The 17,973-nt window shown below is 40.9% G+C and overlaps 1 protein-coding gene across 23 annotated transcripts in view; it reads left to right on the forward strand.

The window, feature by feature from the left end:
• Positions 1-17,973, forward strand: part of ARID1B (AT-rich interaction domain 1B) — a 309,844-nt gene that overhangs the window by 84,768 nt on the left and 207,103 nt on the right. For all 23 annotated transcript variants that reach the window (XM_015858262.3, XM_015858267.3, XM_085541551.1 and 20 more), the window contains one exon: positions 7,180-7,290. In XM_015858262.3, coding sequence (XP_015713748.2) covers positions 7,180-7,290 — 111 coding nt within the window. The remainder of the gene's footprint in view (positions 1-7,179; positions 7,291-17,973) is intronic.

Raw genomic sequence — 17,973 nt, forward strand, 5'->3', positions numbered from 1 at the left:
AGTGAGTGTCGCAGTTTTGGTTTGATTTGTTTTGTTTTGCACTGATGTGTTGAAGACCAGTGGTCTGGTCACAGAAGAGGTTTAAGTTTTCACTATTTGCTCTCCACACCCTCCCATTCTGAGCTACTCCCAACAGCTGCCCAGTTGGGAATACTTTGTATTGAAAACATTGTGGTTGTGGTGATGGTGTTGAAGGCTTTTCTATCACAAAGATGAAAGAAATAGTTTCCTTGTGTTGGCTTGTACTGTTGTGTTGTGCAATCCATTGAATTGCTTCTGCTGCTGGGTGCTTCCACCTGTAAATGGTTGTTCTCTTTCTCAAACTTTCTGCACACTTTCTATTCATTGGAGTAGAATTGTTCCATGTGGTGGCTGGATTTAATGGTTCCTGTGCTCTTATGGTGCTCTTTTTCCACAGACTGCAGAGCTAGAGAGGACACTAACACAGCTAATGCTCTGCCTCCGGCAGCCCCAAATGTGCCACAGTAACCCCCTCGCATTTCAGCAATTTAAGTTAACCCAGGTAGTAGGGTTGGGCTGAGAAAACCCTCCATGCCAAAATTATGACAGATTTTTCTTCATCTTAATTTCACTTCCATTTCTTAGGATTCTCCTGTTGTTGAACAGTAGTCAAACCTCATGTCAGTCGTTTCTTCTTAGATGCTCTGTGTGGTGGAGTACTAGGGGAAAACCTGATGGGTGTCTGAACTGTTATAGGTGTTGTCTGTAACATAATATAGCTGTATATTTAGGGAAGGAAAACAAACAAAAGAACAAACAAATAACCAAAGCCCCTCATCACTACCTGTTTGATGTGACCACACTGTAATGTTCTGAGTGCTGCTTGCAGCTCCTCCTTACAGTAGCAGGTTTTCATGAGCCTTTGGGTGAAATCTTGGCTCATAAAGATGGCCCTAAAGAAAATGCTGCAAAGATGTTTCTCAGCCTCAAGCACGGAAGTCCTGTCTCTAGGTCCCTTGCTCTGTTTGCCTGGAGGTAGCAGCTGCCCTCAGTGCAGCTTTTCTCTTTATTCCTTAAATTGGCTGCAGGGTTTCAGCACCCAGTAAGCTGCAGGCAGTCTCCTGACCTGGTTTCTGCCAGCCAGCCATATGCTCCCAGAGCCTCCTCCACCCCAGTGGGCATCTGGGTACAGCTCTTGCCCCTCTGGGGCCACCAACTTGGAGGAGATGGCGTTTGAAGTTCTGCTCCATTTCAGCCCTCCATTGCTTTCAGCTCACAGTGCTCCCCTGGGACTGGCAGCCCCCCTCAGTGCCTTTGGGCTGCTGGAGATCTCAGAGCTGTAGGAAGGCAGGGCAGGACACTGAGTGGCACAAGACCTCTACATCATCATGCTCATGTGGTGGTTTGCCCTGAAAGACAGAATAGGACACGTGAGAGCTACCGCTCTCTTTTCTTTGTTCGTTCTTCTTTTAAATATAGCTTTGTCACTTAAAGGATGGGCAGGGAAAGGAAATAGTGGGCGTAGAAAATGGAAGTGTGGTTGCATGGCCTGGCCTTGTAGGGTTTTTTAGGAAAAGTTCAGAAAGCTTTGTAAAAATGGGAAGATTTGTGGAAATAAAACACTTGCTTTACCCCTCACTTCCAAGTTATATTTGTATTTCCCAGATTACATCTTCAGGTTTGCTCTCATCTCTTTATTCACACTTGAATGTTTCATCTGTAGAACAAAGGGAAGCTATACTGGTGGGGTTTTTTTGCCTGTAAATTAAGAATTGACAGCCATTTATCGGCTGCGCAGTGTGAAAGTCACATTTTAATTCAAACATCAAACTTGCATTTTTATTTTTTCATGTGGAATGTTACAAGTGTGGGAGAAGAAAACTAGAGGAAATGTCTTGTTTCTGATTAAATCCACTACTGATATGCTCTGTGATCCGTAGAATGCACCAGTGGGGGAAGGAGAATAGCAAGATAAGGGTTTCAGAGAATGATTTCATCTTTGAGCTCTTCCTGCATCACCAGCTTAATGTGGCTCCTGGAGGCCATATAGACAAGACGTATGCAAAAATGGACTAGAATGTTTAGGAAGAGGGACTCATCTTTCATGTTAGTTGTCTCAGATTACCTGATATGTGACTTAAACTAATCTGTCGAAACAAATAACTTCCTTCCTCTAGGATGAGGGACGCTATTTTTGACCCTGTGCGCATTTTCAGTGTATTCTGCTGGGAAAGAAACCCTCTGTAGATACGTAATCTGAGTTTCTAATAACTTCTTGAGTATTTTGATGGTTTATGGACTTAGCCTTAAATCATGTATTTGCTTAATTAAGGTAACTATAATTTGTAACAGCTAGCAGTTGAGGGAAGAATTACTTTGTTTTATTTTCCCTCCTGTGTCTTGAGACTTAGATTGGTTGTCATTCTGCAGTAACAGGGATCATGAAGGGAAAAAAAAAAACAAAACAAAACGGTATTCCCATTGTATATTATATTTAAATTAGCTTTAAAAGGTGATATAGGAAACAGTAAGTTGTTAGAGTGAAAGTGTTCTCGTCCTTTGTAGACCGTTCCCCACAGGACTGCATTCTGTTACCTGCTTCCATGAACATCAGTGTTGCTTGTGCCCCAGGCATAACATTTTTTCCTGAGTGCATCCTTACCTGCAATGTTCCTCTTAACAGTTTGGCTGCTTTTCTTATGCTGTCAAGCCATGAACAACTTGGGAGTTGATGTCTCAGGTACAAGGATTGAGCTCAAAGTTGGTTGTATAGGGATATACTTCCATTTAGGTAAGGAATATTTTTTTTATTGTAGCTTTTTGAATGAGAGGGTGAAAAGAAAGATAAATGTCTTGGTCTGTATTTAATGACACAGCACACAAAGATAGTTTGCTAAGTGATAACAAGGTGTGTCTTTCTATAGCCATTAACACATAACTTGCCTTTTTTTTCTATTCCATAGTATCCCTTCAGAGATGAGTAAAATGATCTTGTGTAGTAGAGCTGTATATTTATCTTGACTGTTTAACTGGGACCTGACCTCCATTCTCAAGTGGTGTAGGGAAAAAAATGAACGTTTGGTTTCAATTCTGCTGTTGTCACGTTGCTGTAGAATTCAGTGCTCTCATAGTTGAAGTCTTCTAAGGGATAAACTAACTAAAACAAGGATGCAAGCACTAAAATAGTTTTTAATGGACTTTTCAAATGTAAGAGTAGTATATTATTTTCCATAAATAATTTTGCTTCAATTTAACCATCGCGGTACTTACCATCCTGAGTGATCATGTTATCCCTCTGCAATTTGCTGCAACAGAAGCGGATAAAGCCTGAGTGATATTTCTCACTCGGCCTTCCTTTAAATGTGGTTTCCCTAAAACATTAATGATTTTACTATGTTTTCATTACCCATTTAAAAAAAAAATAAAATCGTGCTGTATCATAATTAGATCTTCTTTAGCAGAACTTAAAACAAGAGCATGTTTTCATCTGCATGGCTTTGTGCATTACTAGTGCTGCATTCATTCAATTTTGCAGAGAAAACATGAATGTGGATAGACTTGCTTGTTTTAAACTAAGTCCATGTAGGGATCAGGAGCATGACGCTAGTTTTGCTCATCACAAAGGAAAAGGTTGTCTATCTGTGGTTGGCTCCAGAATGGTTGCTGTGCAGTTGACTTGAGCTGCAATTTAGTGATGGGTAGAAACACCCAACCTTTCCCAGTCCAGTCCTGCTCAATGAACAAAGCTGGGAGGCAGGGATTTAGTCTTTGGCAAGCTTTAAGTTGCGCCTTTTTACAGAGTGGTCATGTGAAGACCCAGCACAGTATGATGTTGGTACCCAGCTACAAGAGTGGGGGAGGTAAGAACAAGGAGCCTTTGATGTCCCTGCAGCCCTGTTTTTTCACTTGAAACCTCTGGGTTAGTGACACTCCATACCAGAATTAAAGACAAAAGGTTTGTAAAATACATACAGTATCAGAGAGCAAGAGCTAAGAAAATACCTTCCTCTTTCTTCCTCAGACTACACCTCATGAGCTCCATGTGCCAGCACAAATTGTAATTGTAGCGCAAGCTAAAAATATACACCCAGGAGGTAAATAACTGGCTCTGTGGATGATAAGCAGTTGGTTATTGTTATTGTCCATAATAATACAATAATTGTTAATGACGGATGTCTGGACAACTTAACCAATATGTAGATTTTAGACTGTGTATACATCGGCATGTTAATTTTTTTTTAGTTTACCTATTTCACAGAATAAAGATATTTTTTTAAAGCAGGTTATACTTCAGATATTCAGAGTACATGTTTATGACTTGCTGATTATTTCTCCAAGCGCCTTTTATAAAATCTGATGGGGGAAACCCTGCTTTTAGTTATTTTACAACTTTGTTGACAGTTTGTGCTATACCAGCTATGATATGATTGGATTTGTGCCAATTTGGGAAGTTCTGAGTGGAAACTTGTAGCCTTCTGTTTATGAAAGCTTGGATTCCTCTGTGTTGTACTCACATACTTGTCTTCTATGGGCGGAAGGGTTTTCTGTGATTCATAAAAAATCACAGCTTTGAAAGATGGTATCGCTGTTGGATGAAATACTGGAAATCAAAGGAAAACAATCAGGGATCTTGGGAGAAGACTGAGCTCTGATATCAGTGGGGGACTTGTGGCCATGTCTGTAGCATACACGTAGCTATATGTTTCCTTTTCCCTTAATTCCCTCCCATCATTTCCTGATAAATCCATCCCTCGACGCTAGAAAGAAATATGACCTATCAAAACGGAAAGTGAGAATGTGCATTTCTTCAGTGATGGACAATTTACCCTAATACCTCTGTCCTTATGTTTTATTTCTTTCTCAAAATCCATTTTATCTATCCAGTAATACACTGTATGTTAACAACATTTCCAACATGAAGAACTGAAGGAAGACTATAGGGATTTTCTCTCTCCTGTTTTTTCAGGGAGAGTGAAATTAAGCACCACATTGGTTATGAAACCAACCTCTTAGGGTAACGTGCTATGATTTAACGGTCACCATGTTTATTATGTAGGTTGACGGTTTTGTTGGACAGCACATATGTATAAACATAGAAAACTGTACACACAATCCCATGCACTCTTCCTCAGGAAGATTCCTGTGCCTCAAACTTAGAGGTACTTACTCTCTTAAGAAAAAAGGAGTAATTGTGTTTCTAGGATGATGTCTCCCAAGCAAATATTCCATTTACCTTTTTTCTTTTTAACCACTTTGTCATTTCTGGATAATTTTTGCTTTTGTTTCTGTTGCTTTTCCTACAAATGGTTCTTGTTTGGTATTTTTTCCATCTGTAAAGAATTAGAGAAGCACACAGAGAGGTAACCTGGGAGCCTGGATCTCGGTGGCGGGGTTTGTTACAGGCATCTGCACAGGAACAACAGCTGTGTGCGTGTGCGCGAGTGCGCGTGTGTTTTGAAATGAGGGGGAAAGCAGAGGTTTGCTCATTTGTTTGCCTATTGTGAAGCTGTCCTGCACCTTTCTCCTCCTTTGTGGCAGGGTGAAGGCTGCTGAATGGTGGCCTTGTGCCGTTTGTTGGTTTTAAACCTCGCCACTAATCCACAGGAACCTGCTGGTGCGCGCAGCAGGAGAGCTGTGTGACAAGTGGAGGTCTGGGCGGAGGGCGTGCGGGGGGTCACAGGGGATAATCATCATTCAGCCATCAGCCTTTGTCACCCCTAAGCCTAATTGTTACCCTCTGCTGGTAACCACATTGAAGTGCTGGCCTTTTAAGTGCTTCTTGATTTGGCTTGGCACAGGCTTGTGGATCGGATCTCTCATCATTGGGTTTACATCCGACCAGCTTTGCCGGGTTTTGTTTTACGAGCCTCCCTGAGTTTTCTGAATCCCTTGAAGTAACTCAGGAGAGCCCAAAGCAATGGAAGGAGCTGAATGGAAGCAGTGTGGCTGTTAACAAATGTCTCTCTTAGCAGCAGGGCTCAAAATGAGGCAGAACACTTTCCTGCTCTGCAAGGCGACTGGTCTGTGCAGGCTGCGTGCGAGCAATAACTTGTGTGGATACGGACACTTGACTGCAAGAGCAGCCTCTGCAAGCAGCATCAGTGTGATCGCACAGTGCAGGTGGGGGTGGCACAGGGAAGGCTCCTTGTCCCACCCTGTCCTCCCTTGCCTGGCCCCTTGCAGGCATTGATGGAAGCATTAGATGCAAAGGGATGACTGGAGCAAATTCACCTCCAGTATGCTTGGGAAGGGGAAAAGAGAATGGAACAACTTAGAAACAACAAAGAAAAAACCTTTAAGGTGTGATATCTTTTTCCAGCAGTCAAGAACTGGTTTTTCAGCTTTCCTTGCCAGTTACCCATGCTGAAGGAGGTATTGCGCTTTCTGTTGTTTTCCTTGCTGAGTTAGTGTAGGGGCTGCTAATGTGAAGTATAGCAGCTACAGTGAAGCCTGAATCTAGGGCTTTGTAATAGGCAAGTACATTGCTCGTCAAGTAAGTTTGTGCTGTGGGATATGGGGTGGGAGAGGGTTGTTTGGCCCCACTGGCCCCTTTGCAGTGGGGCTGGTGCCAGGCCATTACCTAAGACTGCTTGGGCTTGCACGGGGAGGGAAATCCCTCGGTTGCTAGTACAGGTTTTGGAGCGACTTTCAATTAAATATTTCCTTCCAAGCTATTGGATGCAACACATCTCCAGCAGATGTGATCTTTACCACCATTTGATAGGCAACTTTTGAAAGCCATGTCAGTCACAGTGATGGTAAATCCAGGCTTGTTACAGGCATCTGATGACACAGCAGTGCTACAACTTTATTTGCAGACTAGTCCTTCTCCCTCGCTCAGTATTTTATCAGAAGGCTTGGTAACTCATCTAAGAGTAGGATGAAAGTTTTGACTACTTGGTGTTCATTTCTTTTTTGTGGTACAGGGGGTCATTGGCGGAGCAGGTTTGTTGTTGTTGTTTGTTGGCATGTGTTGATCTGTCTACTGGTGGCCTGATTCAATGCCATCTACACATCTGTCTACAAATCTACCACAGGGATTTCTTCAAGAACTCTGTCAGTCGTAGGGGTGCCTATGGATATTTTCCAAGGAGGTTTAACTAGCAAAAACTTGGTGTTTATTTTTTAGCTTTTTAATTGCAGTCGTTATATTTTTACCCTTATTTGAATTTAATTGTAATTACTCAGTCAAGTTAATTGTTACAACTGTTTTTGCAGGACATGTCTCAGGAAGGCTATGGAACCAGATCTCAACCCCCTATGGCCCCAGGAAAGCCTAACCATGAAGACTTGAACCTAATCCAGCAAGAAAGACCATCGAGCTTACCAGTAAGAAGTTAATGTTTTTCTTAGTGTGCGACATTTTTAAATAATAAAGAAGGCTGTTCACAGGCTGATGAGAGCCTGTATATGAGTGGTGGACGTAGCTTAGGGGTTGTGCTGTTCAAAATGTCACTATCCACATCCATGTTTTGTATTTGTGCACGTTGAAATTTGCATAGAGGAAATAGATAGATATTTCTTTTGGGCTTTAGGAATTCTGTACTTGCACAAAACAATCTGATGAGGAGGAGGCTTTTTTCTGTGCCGTTTTCCATGAATTTCAGTGTATTTTGATTTAGAATGCTGACATCATGAGTTATTTGATCCAAACCTTAAGCATAAATAATGAGTTTGACATGTTAATTCTGTGGTGGTCTACTACTACAGACAGAAGTGTAGTAGAGGGAATGGCAGTTATACTCAGACTAGGTTGATTATTTGATTGGGAGATTATTTTGGAGTAACCTTTCTTTGTTTTTGGAGCTCTCTGCTTTCTGCTGTGGGGGAAACAGCACGTGTTAATACACTTTGCAAAGATATTGCAGGTACTTGTGTTATTGAAGGTCTTATTTTACTGTAATTGCCAAAGTACTCCTTGGCTTTGCCTCTGTGTGCTGTTGCTGGTTTGGAGATTTTCTTGTTTGCTGGTAGAGCAACAGCCAGAATTTCAACCAACATGAATATGTTACATTGAGCTTGAAAGGCAGAACTGTTTATATGCTTTGTGACGTTTAGCTCAGAATAATGTACTGCAAACCTATAGAACGTTTCCACCAGATTACTGGGCATTAATTTCCAGGTAGCAGAGAGATTCTTCTGAAAAGTTTACCTACCAAAACACCAAATGTATGTGTGAAGTCTGGCAGTTTGTTGTATACTTTCCCTCTGACACATGGCAATATTGTCAGTTCTTAAAAGTAGGGTAATAAACATCTTCGCAGCATTTAAAGTTATATCTTAGGCCCCCAGGAGAGTACATATGCCACAAATTCTTTACATGATGTTTGAGACATGCCTGCTTCAGGAGAAGCTATGAAAACTGGTGTGAGAAGACCTATCTGTTTACTTTGAACCAGTGTTAATTTGACAGGAAACCTTTTTTAAGACCAGCTTCTCTGAACAGGTCTCAGAAATGAGTGCTGGCAATTACTTTAAAAACAGGAGGCAACTGCTATTTAAACTCTTTAAGCAACAACTATTGAAAAAAAAAAACAAACAGTTTTATTAAAATGGACTTGTTACCTCAATTTCTCATGAGCAGTGTTTATTAGGATAGATAGAACTAGTTATTTATTAAATAATGTTTTAATTTGCCAGTGTTTTTTCTTAAACAATCGTCCTACTTTTAATCCATGTTCTGTCCTACCTCCATCACCATAGTATCTAAGCAGACTGTTGGGTATTATCTGTGTCCCTAAGTGTTCGGTATATTTAGTAGCTCATTATTATTCGAGATATGAGTAAGCTGATGGTATTAACAGTGAATGTTAACCATTTTGGCGGTGTAGCTTATACAGTAGGTTTGTTGTACGTGCTGTTATTCAGAGCCCTCACTTCTGGAAAGCTTACATACCGAGCACCCCAACCTCCATTTGGGTAGGGAGGAAAATGGGAGGAATTATGGCTAGCCAAATTTAAAAACAACTGGAACCCTTCATATATTGAGACATTGTGTTTTTGGTACTGTGAGCAAACTCACTTACTTCCAAAGCAAATGTCTTAGAACTGAGGAATAGTCCATGCATTAAGAGTATGGGGAGAGTGAATGTAACTTGAATACAATACCTATTACTGGGGATAAGGATGGCTTGACCATATAAACAGTATTTTTCCCCATGAGCAAGAGGCCTGCATTCAGTTTTCCGCTGGTTATGAAATTCAGTGATCACTATTCCTCATTTAGTATTCCTAGTTACAGTGTCATTTTGGGATGCTAAATGTGGCTTCTTAAGCTTGTTTTCAAGATAATGCAGTTCTCGAGGGTAGTCAGTAAGTCTTTGTATATTAAAGCTTGAAATGAGAGCAGTGGTGTTACGCTTTTAATAAAATTTGGGTATGTTTTGTTTCATGGTATTCTGATATTTATACAATTTGCCCGTTATCTTTTTATTTCTTAAGGGCATTGTGTAAAATCACAGCAGCTACATAGCAAGCTTATACCAATCTCTAAAAACAACAAAAGAGATGTAATGCTAAATGCTGAATGGTGCTCTCTGATGTGGCTTAGAAAAAAAGAGTTTCCCTTTGATGGGTTTGAAGAGGAGCTGGCCACTTTTTGCAGCACTGAATGCTGACTTGTGTCATCCTTTTAGAGTTTTTTCAGTAGGTTCGTGTCACAGTAAGCACAGCTAAACAGCTCAATGGTTGTTCCGTTTCCTTCACACGTTGTATATAAAAGTCCTGGCATGAACGTTCCCATAAAGTTCAAAGCAGACAAATTTGTAATGTGGGTTGGTAACAAATGGCTACAAACAAAATATGGCTTTATTAGCTACTTCTAATGGCCTGACAGATTCTATACAATGCTTGCTTTCCTTCTCCTAAATGCTCTGATATCTGAAGGGTTTGACCCAGAGGTCTTTTACCATGTGGAGTCACCGAGAGCCCAAATGAAAAGTTGCACAGAATAGTGCTCTGAGCACTTTTGTTGGGGTCACAATTAGAAGGAAATCTCAAGCTTTTGAGAAAACATGGGAGTTAGGTACTCTGTGAAGGAAAGGAAGTAATAAACAGAAACTGTTCCCTATTAGAGTGGAAGAATAAAGGGGGAGAAGCCTGAATGCAATTGTCTGGAGAACAGCTACTACAGAATATATTTACTGAGATTTAAGGGATAATACAAAATACACACTTCTGCTATTGTGGGAAAGATAGAGCAGACTTGTAGGAAAAGCCTTCCAGATGATATATCTGCAAATTTGCTGTTGCAAGAAAGGAGCTTATGTCAGCATTGGCTGTGTGTGTGCGTCTGCAAAGACAAATGCTTTGTTTTGCCGTAATAAGTAATTTGGTCCATGTTCATGTTGCACTGTGTTGGTAGAATGAAGGGCAGAAAATGTGAATGAATTTTATTATTACTGGCATCATTGGGAAAGTCATTTTAGACAGATATTGGGGTTTTTTAGTTTGTTCTGTTTTAATATAGTCCTTTTTTCCCTTCAGTGCTAGTTGTGCTTGTTTGAGGTGTGAGGTCAAATGGCCTACCCAAGGTTGGTAAGCTTTTGAAACCAGTGTTTGTGCTGATTTCTTTTGGTCACTGCCTATAGGTGAGGTCCTACAGCTGCTTGGCTCTGCTGTAAGGTTGGTTGCAGCCCTGCCGTGTGCCCACAGTGTGTGATCTGTGCCTTCTCACATCTTCCACTGTCACTGCTGTGACTCAGGGAACTGATCTAGCTCAGAAATAATTCTTTTTATTTCTGGGTTAGTTTGTGGCTGAATCACTGTGTAACTGATCATGTTCTATGTGATGCTGAAGGCAGAAAGTTGTATCTGAAGTGGAGGGAACTGGTTCTTTCCTAGTTCACTCAGACTTGGAGTGTTCGCACCTTAGTTCTATGCCGTCACTTCTTCACTAGGCTTCATAAGAATTTCCATGTGAAGCAAAACAGTAGCTGGCACAGAGGTAGAATGCTCTTTGTATCTTATGCAGTACTATGAGTTGTTAAGTTTGGTTCTAGTTGGCTCTAGTTTGGTGTACAACCTTCAAAGTAAGGTGGGCCTCAAATAGTACATACTGTTGTTCAGACAGGTAAACCTTTTAAGATGTCTTGTTTCATTATGCTTGGTACTGTGGAAAACTGTACTTCAGCAATTCCTTCCTGACTTTGTTAGCTACTTCACAGTTGTGTTTTACCTCATTTTCAGAGGGCCTGTGTAGGATGTGTAGAGTGCTGGATGTTCATTCTTCTGCGTGGCATACTTTTCTCATTGTAGATTTCAGAAGGCCTCTGTTGAGAACTAGTGGTGTGCTATAAATACAAGACTAGATATACTTGGCTCATGGATCAGCATCATTTTGGATGTATCTTAATAGTTTCTGGCTGTGAGGAAATGCATGGGATGGTTTGGGAATTCACATTCCTCATGTAGCTTCTAGAATACGAAGTAACCTGGAAAATCATCTCCAGTGAGTGGAGAATTCTCGCTGAACAAGTGCTATTGATGGTTGAAGTCTTAAGCCAGGAAAAGAATTCCCAGCATAGTTTGAGAAACTGTAGTTGATAGTTAGGGAATACCTCTTCTCTTTATAGAGGTTAAACTCCTGGGACAAGCGACTCCGGTGACATTCATGAAAAGCTTAGCTCAGTAATCCCTGATCATGGTTGAGGGTGTGGGCACAACCACAGTGTAAATATTAATTAGGACTGTAACCCCTTCAGTAAGGAAAAATGTGTATTAAAGGAGAGAAGGTGTAGCAGCCCTCTCATTTTATAGACAGCGTTGGATTCTTTGCAGGTAAGAAATTAGAAAATTGAAACTTAAGGTGTTTTAAAATTTAGGATGTTGTTTCCAATTTAAGAAAAAAATAAAAAGGAGGTTTGTGTGGAGATGGAAACCTTTAAATGAATTCCTGGTAATTCTTGGGCAGTTCATAGATGTATGTGTAAGTACATAGTAACAGCTCTGTCCTGTAGTTACTTGCTTCTGTGCATGTCTCCATCTGAAAATAACTTGGTTAGAGTATGAACAAGAAGGAAATGCAAGTAATACTTGTGAATTAAATTTTCCATTGTTTTTGCATCAAGTAGGATAGGACTGGTGTGCCTCTTCCCCACTTGCTTTTCTTCTTCTGCAGTGTTGTAAAATAACTGAATGATCTTGTTTTCCTTTGTTTGGGTCAAGAAATTTTAGCTGAAAATTGTTACTCTCTGAAAGAAGATTATTGACTCAACAAGCCTTCAATTTTCAGTGAATAACACTCCCACCCTCTAGCTTCAGGAACATGTGGTGCATGCATTCTATTTTAAAGTACAGACTGTAATTTAAGACTGAGGCAGTTTGATGCCCCACTGAACTTTGTTTAAGCCTGAAATAAAAGGAAAAAAGCTTCAAGTTGCAAAGAAGCGACTAAGCTTTCTCAAATGCTTTTCTTATGCCATTATGCATAGAGTTGGAAAAAGTCGCAGTTTTATCCAAGTCATTTTAATTCTGGATCAAGTGCAGTTGCTAACTTGTCTCTTCATTCCTCTTGTCGTTCCATGTAATAAACCTGTAGCTCAGATAAGTTTTGTGCAACTCGTGTGTACAGAGGTATCGAGTGTATGTATTTCTGAGGTGCAAAGCATTGGTTGGTACTTGTGTTCATACAGATTCTGTATGTGACAACCTGTTTATGGCCTGGAGTGGGTCTGCATAGCAGGTCGGATCCTGTATGAGCCACTGAAGCTCCTCTGGAATAATATCCCCTCTGTGATATCAATGGAAGAACGAATTTACACTTAGTGTTGTAGTATTGAAGATCCTGGCCCACCCAACAGCCATGTATTTTTACATTTGATTTCTGTGTGGTCAGATTTTCATGTAGGTGATCATATGGATTCACTGAGAGAACCAAGTTTTACATTCATTTTCGGGCAAAAGTGTGATTAAAGTAGTGCAGAACAGCCCTGAGCACATGCTGTGTTTGTAGGGGTAAACTGACACGCTGAACCAAAGCTGTTGATTCTTGAACTATTGAACTGTCTTGCTATTCAACTTTGTAATGTGAAAAGAAAGTCCTGTTGTTAATCACTTGTGTTTTGAGCTTTACAGAATTGCTTGGTTTTCCCTGTTAGAATGATGACATTATTTATATTTAAAATGGTGTTAAGGCTGGTACTGATACATTACAACTGATTTTATTAGATACTGTTTAAAAAATAATAATAAATGCTTGGTTATTCCATAAAGTTTCCCATTTTCAGAATACTTTGGAGTGTTTTTAGTACACTTGTAATACAAAATCACTCATTTAGGATCTAGAAAAAATTAGAAATGTGAAAAGGAATACTTAGCTTGACCTCTACGTGAAACTTACTTGGGAAACCTGATAAGGAATTATAGATCCCAGTAGTGGATAATGTTACAAAAACTTGTGTTTAAATAGGCCAATATTGTCTTGGGTGGAATATTAAAGTCTTAGTAGTTTTTTCCTGCAATGTTTTTTGAAGCCATTAGCAATTGCCTCACTGTACTTTGCAGCTCCATATACCAAAATAGTACTAGTGTGGACTTGAGAACTGAAGAAACAAGATTGAATTTGGGTGGTTGAAGCATTTTTCCCCTTTAGCTATTCCCTCTCTGGAGGCTGCTGTCCCCACAGCAGGGGCAACCGACTGTGCTTGTGGTGGCCCCATGCCACTGGAGCCTGCAGCGTGATACAGGGCTTGAGCTGAAGCCCCCCACATTGCTAAAGAATGCAAGACCTGAAACCGCAGCAGTGGAGCTGCTTCTGCATGCACAGCTCACAGATGTGCCTGCTGCAGGGACAGCGACTGCATTTAGCTATCCTTGTAGTCTGCCTCCATTTCCAAGTCAACGCTTTTAGGTTACGCATTTGGGAACCTAGTTCTAAACACGGTTCAGACTTCTGAATTCCTGGAGGATGGTTGAGTTGTTTTTTATTATTATTATTTGGGAAATATATATATATATTTTTTTTTTTGAACATTTTACGCACAATGTGTAGGAACATACAGCATTTAAAAAGGCTCGTAAGCCTCACTACGGGTTTGGCTGTTTGTAAAGTTTGAGTTGATAGCACAGCGTACCATAAATTGCAAAATGTGATATATTCACTGGTCCATATCTTTGTTCATGTCTGTTGGAACCTTGGGGTCCTTTGGCACACGAAGTAAGACAAAAGAGTATTATTTACTCGGATACCATTTCAGGAAGTACTTGAGACACTGTAAATGTTTTCTCTTTCCTTTATTTTTACCTCAAGTATTCCTGTGAGATAGGATATTATTTTTCCCCAGAATGACTCCCTTACATGGGCACAGCAGCCATCCTGAGGGGTGACCTCGATTTCATAATCCTGACTAAAGACAGCACCTCCTTCCAACCAGCAACATCTGAAGCCTAGCAGTAGATGCCTTCTTTTGTCTTCTAGTCTCCACTCCTGCTTGCTTGGGGAGGTGCTGGCTTCCAGTGCTATTATTGCAACTTTCCCTTTTTAAAAGAACACAAAAAAAAAAATAAAAACAAAAACAAAAACAAAAAACCAAGAGCACGATTAACCTTTATTAGAAACTGGCTTCTGAGTGGTCCTGTTGCTGTGTAAGCAGATATCCATGCGGTCACGGCTCATAGCATTAAGCTTAGTCCAGGTTTCAGGATGCTTTGTCTGATTGTTTATGGTCCATCCATAATTGCTAGTGGTTCAGTACCATCATTGCTCAAGTGCGAGGTGTCTGTAGTGTATTGCTTGTTCTGTAGCGCTGTGCTGGAATCACAGTGAAGTCAGGCCTGTAGTGTGGGAGGCTGTTCTGGTTTTCCTTTCCTGAAGTTTGAAACAGTTTCAAAAATCTCTCTCAGATGTTAGATTTCAAGAAAACATCTTCTGTAATGCTTAATTCTCTGCAACCTTCCTTCCCTGGCTAGAGCTGTGTGTTAGATTCACTGTGAAGTCTTCCCTTGAAGAAGACAAATCATGATGGCTTTTGTAGAATCTGTGCATGTGAAAAGTGCTTCTGATGTGTGTTTGTTACATGTAAATAGGTTACCGCTATCAGTTTACCTTGAACAAATATAGGCAGATAAAAACACCAAGCAAAGGCCTTCCTCTTCATTTGTCTTTGTTAACACCATAACTCACCGCATTGGTTTTCCTGAACGCCGTGCAAATTAATATGTGCCATTTCCTCCATAATGCCAATACGGTTCCAGTCTCACAGGGCTTGATAAAACAGGGTCTTGTTTTAATTGGGGATGTAATTTCAGGGGGTGAAGCATCGTACTGGGTTGAAATCAAGATAGAAAAGCTGGCAACATCAGGAAAAGGCTACTTGCAGCGCCCCAGTGTTTAGACTTTTGATCTCTTTCCTTCCAAGCTAACAATTGCAGCTGACCCTTTTAATCATCTCAGCCTATGAAACGAGACCTACTGTGCTAAATTAGAATTAGGGCCTGAATTTTGAGGCACATTTGAAGAACTGCATTAGTATAGGAAAATATGTCATTCTGGATCATTTATTTCACGTCTTAGTTAAGTGGAATGAATTTATAAATGAACATGCTTCTTTTTTCCCCCCTCGACAGAGAAATTCACTTCATAGCGCGTATTCCACCATGTTATTTTAAAGCCATCATTTTGGGAAGTAGTATAAAGATAAGCAAACATGAGAGTATAAGTTGATATGTTTGCATGTAGTAATACTTCATGCATCCGTAAGCTTTAGTACGGTTTGCTGAATGCACAGTTGTGGACCTAGTTAGGAGAACAAAGCTTGTTTCATGTCAGAGCACTAGAAAGCGGGTGCTCGCATTTACATTTATAGTATCATAGATGACAAATCTTGCCAACGCGCGTTGTGCTAAAGGTAATGAAAGATGTTTAAAACAATCTTACTGTTATTTAACTGCAAACGAGAGTGTGACCAGCGCTTGTTTTCAGGAAATATGGGAATAAAGGAACTGCAAGCATAGATTTACTTGTAAAATCACAATAACTTCGTAAGATTATATAGGTAAATGGTGTATGGGTTAAGTGCAGATGTTAGCCTTAGTGAACTAATTCATTATGATATGGAAGAAAGCTTAATTCCAAATGTTACCTTTCCATTTTGACTTTTATAATGAACTAAAAGCCTTACCAGCTTTTCATAGAATACAGCAGTGGAGACAGAAGAAAAACTCCAGATTCTTTCTTTCCCTCGTTTAATTTACAGTCCGTGTCAGGATTTTAATAATAGTGCTTAATGAAAACTTCATAAAAGCTTTGTTGTTTTTTTTTTCCCCTCATCCCCTTTGTTTATTGTATCATTAGATGCTTACATGAAAGTGGGGGAAAAAAACGGGAAGTTGTTCAGTGCAATTTTCAGCACAGTTCTTCAGGATTTATTGAAACAGGGCTATAAAATTTTAGGATCTGTGTTTTGTTTTGTTTTTTTTAATAACATCTCATAGTTGCTGCTCCACTTGGATTGTCTTATAGTCCATTTTTCCTCCGTCTTTGCTCTTTCCCTTTGTTTTGTTTGTGCTTTTAAAGAAGGCTTAGGAAGGCTGCATACACGCCATACTGTTGTTTTTAAATGACTGCTGATTCTTCCGGCATGGCTCGTTAGACATTTTGTCTTGCTGGAAATCACAGTAACAGCCTTTTTGTTCCTATTCTGAGGTATGACAAAGTACAGAATATTTTTGGCTCAGAGTCTTCATCTGCCTCTGGCCAGAGGGCTCTTTGGTGCTCAGTCAGCAGCTGGGAAGTGCAAGTGGCCATTTGGGCTGCCAATGGAGCGATCTTCCTTGTTTGCAAGGAGACAGAGGCTGCATACCAGATCCCATGAAAGGCACATCTTGCATACACTTCAGCTCTTCTGTTTTTACTGGTTAGTTTACAGAAGAACCTGTCAAACAAACAAACCAACCAACAAAAAAACCCCACGTGTGCTTGCTTTTTAATGCCTATTTTCACAGCAGTACAGGCCAGACTGAAATAATCCTGCAGAACCTTTACCTTATTTTTGCCAGAAAAACGAACTTTCACCTCTTGTATAATAATGTTGATTGCTTGACCTCCATTTCCATGGAGATGTGGTCAGAGGGCTGCAGTCAGCTGGCCATGCCGGGTGAGCGCCTTCTTCTGTCATTTACAGTCTGCAGTGACACTACAGGTTTGAAGAGTCATTAAGAGCATCTATAGAGTGATGTTCTTTATTTTTCTCACCACCCACATCCATGTAAAGTGTAATTTGGAAACGAAACACCATCAGCTATATGTTAAAGTTTAAAAAAACAAAACAAAAGCAAACAAGCAAAACCCCAGCCCTATTTATACCTGGTCTTTAAAAAGAATTGTTTTTCTAGCAGTTTAAAACATTATGCGTACCCTTGGTGTGTACCTGAATAGATGGCATGAGCTGAGTTTTGTCAAAAGCTGGATTTTGTAGCCCACAACCCACAACCCACATGCATTTGTGTTCAGCCAAGGCTGATCAGGCCCCTGCTGCTCCTCCAAACTCAGTTGGGTAATTGGTTAGTCTCAAGCACTGCACCCAGCTCAAGCATGTGTGTGTCCCAGCCTTGAAGGGGTGGGTGACAAAAGCCAACAGCAAGCGCTGCCTTGGATTGTGCCTCGGCTGGGAAGAGGGTGGCTTAGCTACTCAGTGTGCTGTGCTCCAGTGGCAAAAAGGAGCAAGCGTGCTCCTTATGGTGCTGTTGGGGATGTGGATGACAGAACAGGGCCCTGTCAGGGAATGTGCCTTTCTGGTGAGGGCAGGAACTTCAGGGTGATGGAGAGGGAAGCAAAGGGGCTGACTGCTGTGTGCCCTGGTTGAGGCGAGCAGCAGCAGCTCCAGGGGAAGCGGGCCCAGGGACAAGAGCTGTGCCACCCCATGAAGGGCAGCAAGGCGTGCTGGCAGCAGCCATAATCAAGCTGGTGGCTGCTGGGCAGCCTGCCCTCCTGCTGCTGGGCTGCAGGGCTGCTCCACGCGTTGATTTCCAAACGTGCAGTTGTGTCGTGCTTGGTCAGAGCGTGCTGATGAGGCA

The sequence above is a fragment of the Coturnix japonica genome, chromosome 3 (assembly GCF_054131305.1).
Source record: "Coturnix japonica strain WE chromosome 3, WE-NBRP24, whole genome shotgun sequence".
NCBI lineage: Eukaryota > Metazoa > Chordata > Aves > Galliformes > Phasianidae > Coturnix > Coturnix japonica.